General features: G+C 25.5%; 1 protein-coding gene across 1 annotated transcript in view; it reads right to left on the bottom strand.

The window, feature by feature from the left end:
- LOC100214454 (protein flightless-1 homolog) overlaps positions 1 to 6,000 on the bottom strand; it is a 46,166-nt gene continuing 40,166 nt past the window's right edge. The window contains exons 37-43 of the mRNA XM_065804092.1: positions 4,466 to 4,661; positions 2,522 to 2,661; positions 1,349 to 1,543; positions 1,179 to 1,271; positions 1,057 to 1,104; positions 817 to 882; positions 1 to 433 (exon numbers count right to left, since the gene is read on the bottom strand). Coding sequence (XP_065660164.1) covers positions 305 to 433; positions 817 to 882; positions 1,057 to 1,104; positions 1,179 to 1,271; positions 1,349 to 1,543; positions 2,522 to 2,661; positions 4,466 to 4,661 — 867 coding nt within the window. The 3' untranslated portion in view covers positions 1 to 304. The remainder of the gene's footprint in view (positions 434 to 816; positions 883 to 1,056; positions 1,105 to 1,178; positions 1,272 to 1,348; positions 1,544 to 2,521; positions 2,662 to 4,465; positions 4,662 to 6,000) is intronic.

Here is a 6,000-nt window from a genome sequence, read left to right as displayed (position 1 = left end):
TTGAATAAAAAAATATAAATTATACAAGTAATTACAAATTATTCAAAAATATATATTTTTATATTATATATATATAAGAATCTATTATGTTGGCTATTTCTGCTTTGTTATTTTTGTAGCCAAATACTTAGCTTTATGCTTATGCGCGTTACACTTCCTCTCGTATGTCGAAATATACATTTCAAAAAAGAACGTTTTTATCAAAATATGGTATATCGAGGTATGGTATAAAATGTACCAAAAACTCAGCCATCACATAGCAAAAAGCATTATAATTATTATAGGTCATGAGACGCAAAACAAGTTACTTTGCGGGCCACTCGCACCATCCATGAAAAACTCGGGTGAATATGAAAGGTTCCTTTCGTTTTCCAGTTAAGTGTAACTTTCGTTGTGGACCTAACTTTTGTTCTTTTATATGCTGCATATAAACCTATATAGAAAAATCAAAACAATCAATTACCAATTTTGCTCTTAAAAACTGCGAAAAAAACAAACTTGTTTCTTCACGCAGCGTTCTTGTCGTCTCTCTCTCTCTCTCTCTCTCTCTCTCTATATATATATATATATATATATATAAATATATATATATAAATATATATATATATATATATATATATATATATATATATATATATATGTATGTATGTATGTATGTATGTATGTATGTATGTATGTATGTATGTATGTATGTATGTATGTATGTATGTATGTATGTATGTATATATATATATATATATATATATATATATATATATATATATATGTATAACGCAAGATCATTAGAAGACAAAAACTGTTAAACTTAAGTCATACTTGACCAGCTTTCACTGACAACTTTTTCTCGATGTCACTGGCAGTTTCACCAATCCAAACAAATAGCTAAAACGAGCAAATACACAACAAATTATATTATAAGTTTCATTTGTAAAAATGAAAAAAAACCGAACAATTTCGAACAACTTTTTATCTCGATAATAACAAAACTCTATCTCACTCACAAAATTTTAATGTAGTAATCTTAATGTTTTATACAAATGGAACAAATTATTTAACCTCGCTTCCAGTATCAAGCAGCATGACATCATCATCCGCCAGATCATCCTAAAGAGTCACATTAATAAACTTTTTTTTTTAATTCCAACAAAACAATGCCATTATAATAATAAACTAAATACCTGACAAAAATCCGAACATTTTTCCGACACAGTAAAAAAACCTTTTTCATTTGAGCATCTAAATAAACGAGCTTGCGTCGCATATTCTGCCGTCTGAAAAATAAGATCAATCTTTAAACATAGTCATGAATCCACATTTAAAAAAAAATTTAAAAAAATTGTGAAATTACCTTTGAAATATCTTTCTTTCCACCAATCCCTACCCAAAAAAAATTTTCTGGTTCTTCTCCTTCTAAAAGAATTTGCATAGAAAATCCTTCTTTAGCAAGCTCTCCAGCAATCTCTTCTGCATGCGTAGATTCGTCTTCTGAACAGTTCTTACCAATCCAAGCATATACTATCCCTCCAGAAGAATCAAAAGGTACCTATAGATGAGTGAATATATATATATATATATATATATATATATATATATATATATATATATATATATATATATATATATATATATATATATATATATATTAAAACACTAAATAAATTTATATCTGTCATTATAAAACATAAAGTTGAGGTATGAATTCCTTATGTTAAGACTGATTACATACCCATATGTACACTCATTGCACCTATTGCTACAAAAATCAGTATATACAAAAAAATTTTTTTTTTGATTCTTCTTTTTCTGAAAATTGTGTATCTGTATTAAAGTGCGCATTTCATTAAATTCGTTTTTTTCAATAATAATTTTCATTAGAAACACCATGAAATTTTTTTTAATGTTGAATTAATTGAGTTTTACCACTTTTAGTTCAAGAATAATTTTTACACAATAAACTGCAAAATAAGATTTTTTACAGGATTTTTTGTTTGAAATATTTCTAATACTTTCTTATGATACTTGTTGATACACTATTGACAAATTTTGATTAATAAACTTTTTAATATTAACAAATGAGTGCTTAAAAATAAAGATTCAAAAAAATCCTAATATTTATTTTTATAACTTAAAACCTCAGCTAAATCTAAAAAATCTTATCTAATTTTTTCATCCAATAAATTACAATTAGGAGCAGGGAAATAATTTAAAAATTTTTAAAAAATTATCAGAACAATAATATAATAATAATATATATATATAAATTATATATAAATTATATAATTTATATATATATATAAATTTCCAGAGACTTTGTGTTAGAAAAAATAACTAAACAAATGATAATATGAGCGATAGAGAGTAGTTAAACTGATTAATTAATAATCTAAATTTATTGAAAAAATTTGTTTTATAGAGGATTAAGTCAACCTAAACTTAAGAATAAGAAATTTTATTACTTGTTCAAAAATTTTATTTCGTACTTTTATATGTTAATGTAAAAATGACTTTTATATTTACAAACCTTGAGCACAAAACAGAAGTTAGAGTTCAATATTTGAGCATCACATTCCACTTGCATAGCTCGTCTTGTTAACTTGCCCATAGTGCTACGTATCTCAAATAACCTTGGAGTTGTACTCCTTTCTGTATGTTTTCGACGACCTGTTGTGAAACAAATTTTTCAATATAAACTCTTAAGAAAAATTCAAGCACATTTGCTTGATACTAAAGTCTGACACATTTGCTTGACACTAAAGTCTAAGACCTTTTTTATAAAAGATCTAAAATCTTAACGTTAGTGTTGATAATCACAAAAAGAAATTTCTCATAATGCACTAATGCTCATTAACATTGTTTTCTTTTCGTTTTATTATAAAAATGAACATTATGAAACAGCATACTGACCTTTTGGCCAATATGTTGAGTGATAAATACAAATATATATATATATCCCCACCATGTCCCTGATAGTACCGCGCTCAACTTGTTTCTCCGCACAGCGGCCTTGTTCGTCAAGGTTCGTGTTTCGAAGTTATAGAGTTGAGAGAGGGTTATAACCACAATTAAGTAGCCTCTTCATCTGTAGTGGCCTTCTGGGCCTTGGGGAGGTGAAATAACAAAACAAAAAAAAAAAATGTATGTATGTATATATATATATATATATATATATATATATATATATATATATATATATATATATATATATATATATGTATATATTTATATGATTATATATATATATGTATATATATATATAATTATAATAATAATTAGAGATTAAAGTGCCATTATTTACAACAATCACAATAGTGATGAAGTAATTCAGAAGCACTAAAACAAGTTGGCTATGAGTTTGAAAAAGCGTTTATAAAAAGTTCATATTTTAGTCTTTTTTTAAATGTTTCTATATATATATATATATATATATATATATATATATATATATATATATATATATATATATATATATATATATATATATATATATATATATTTGTAAAAAGATAGTTGGTTTTATATATATATATTATATATATATACATATATATATATATAATATATATATATATATAAAACCAACGCCTTTGTTTATCATAGTATTGCTTAAAATACACTACTTTACACTATCCTAAAAGATATTTAATGGATGTTTCTTTTTAATCATAGTTTAGGTTTCAGAGTAATTATATTGCAAGATAAATAATAACAAAAAATTGAAAGCTCCTTACAACACTCACTATCTTTTTACAATGACTTTCTTAATCATAAGGAAGGTGAACCTTCATAATTAAAAAGGTGAATCTTAATTATTGGGAAGTTGAACCTTAATAAATTGGAAGATGAACTCATGTTTTAAAATATTTCATGTAAAATATATAGTTCTTAAAAATCAAAACAGAATTTCATTTTTTTCCTTTTTATTATATTTATATTTTGATTATAATTATAATTTCATGTAATACTCTAATAACTCTTCAAGGTTTAAAGTTTAAAAGTTAAACTTTAAGTTGAACTTTAACTTAAGAGGAAATTAGTTTAATTGAGTTTAAGACAAAAGCAAAGTTAAAAAACTTAAAAAAAATATTTATAACAATTAAAAAAAAACATAGTTTTATAAATAAACTAAAATTTTAAATTTAAAACAGAAAAAGAGAAAGAATTAAGCTGGCCTTGTTTCTAAGTTTAATGGCAAAACCTTTGTGTCAAATTTTTTTTGCCAACCTGATGTAGAACTTTAACAGTTTAAACTCTGTAATTTATTGCCAACCTTATTTTTTCTTAATTTCAATGGCTTATATATATATATAATATATATATATATATATATATATATATATATATATATATATATATATATATATATATATATATATATATATATATATATATATATATATTTATGTATATACACACACATACCAACACACTTTTGGTTTAAAACTTTTAAAAGATTTAAATGGTATACCTTTTTCAACTATAAATTTTCCTTTGAAATGAGACAAAAACTTAAGCGCTTCTTGTTGCTGGCGAGTCCTTACAACTTCTAACTTATCTCCAAATAAAGCCTCAAACTTCTTTTGAAGACTAAAAGTAAATGTTAGCCAACCCATCTTTCCTGCATCCCTGCCTTCCCAGAAATACACAACACATTGGAAATCATCCTAAATAAAAAATCAGAAATTTAGAAATATTTATCATATAGTAAGTGACCGGGGCCAAATAAAAAAGGAAATGATGAAGATGGGTAAGAGTTATAAGGTTTTTTTGATGTTCAAGGAAAAAAAACTGGATTAATGAAAGTTTTTTTAGCATGAAGGGACAGATACAGTAAAAGGATGCAACTTGTTGAATAAAAAGCCAAGCAAGAATGAGTTTTGGTTTATTGTAATAGAGATAATAGTTTGTTTGAGCATTGACCATGATTGTATTTGTAGAAAAAAGAAATGTAACCTTACAACAATGGGAGAGTGGCTCAAGCTTGGCAAATAAAGTAGGTCTAATTACATTTACAATGTGCTTTTAGACTTTGTCTGAGACTAAGAGGGTTGTTATTCATCAATATGGGAATGCTAACAATATTGCAATATTTTTTTGCAATAAATAAATGAGCTTTGTTGTCTAACAAAAATTGTGGATTTTAACTCCAGAATTTAAATCGATAAGCCACTGCAAGCTTTACGTTGTTACAGAAGAGAAATCAGATTTAAAATCAGCTGCTTGTTCTAAGCAATTAATAAGTAAAGACTTCTGGGCAAGAGTATAAAGTTGAGATGTCAGCAAAGAGAACCACTTTAGATTTCATGAAGATCATTATTGTAGATAAGAAACAATACAGGAGCAAAGAACCCTTTGGTACCTTTAAAGTTACTTGAAATAAAGAAGATGGTAGGCCTTCAAGAATAACTTTACTACTGCAGTTAGAAAGAAATAATTTAATAACCTCAAAACCTTTATATAAAGAAACTAATAACAGAATGAGGACTAATCGTAGGATAGTTAGACAGGTCAAAACAGGTCAAAGTGTTTTCTAGAGTTTTGAAAAATTGGAACCACTTTTCAGTACTTTTTAAAAATTTACCAAAAATTAAAGAGAGTTCTGAAGAACACTTTTCAAGACTATGACAGAAATCTATTCTGGAAAAACACAAATTGTAGAATTACTTAATTGAAAATTAACTTTAGAATTGAAAGCCAGAATGATTTGGATGTTTAACAATGGGTTAATCTGTTTAACTGTCAGAAAGAGTATGGCCATTATATTCAAAAGCCAAATTAGAGTATGATTTTTTTGCAAATAACTCTGCTTTATTCTTAAGAGAAGTAAAAAGATCAGACCCATGAATTAGAGATTAAATGTTAGACTTACTTTAGTTAATGACATTGTTGAAGACTAATGAAACATCTCTAGAACCTAAATCTGAGATAAAATACAAGATTTAGTAAAATGAGAATAACAGAGCTTAACATCAGACAGGAATTTTTAACATTTGCTTCTTGCAA

This window comes from Hydra vulgaris, chromosome 08, assembly GCF_038396675.1.
Source record: "Hydra vulgaris chromosome 08, alternate assembly HydraT2T_AEP".
Classification (NCBI taxonomy): domain Eukaryota; kingdom Metazoa; phylum Cnidaria; class Hydrozoa; order Anthoathecata; family Hydridae; genus Hydra; species Hydra vulgaris.
This window is presented reverse-complemented; position numbering and strand designations above follow the sequence as displayed.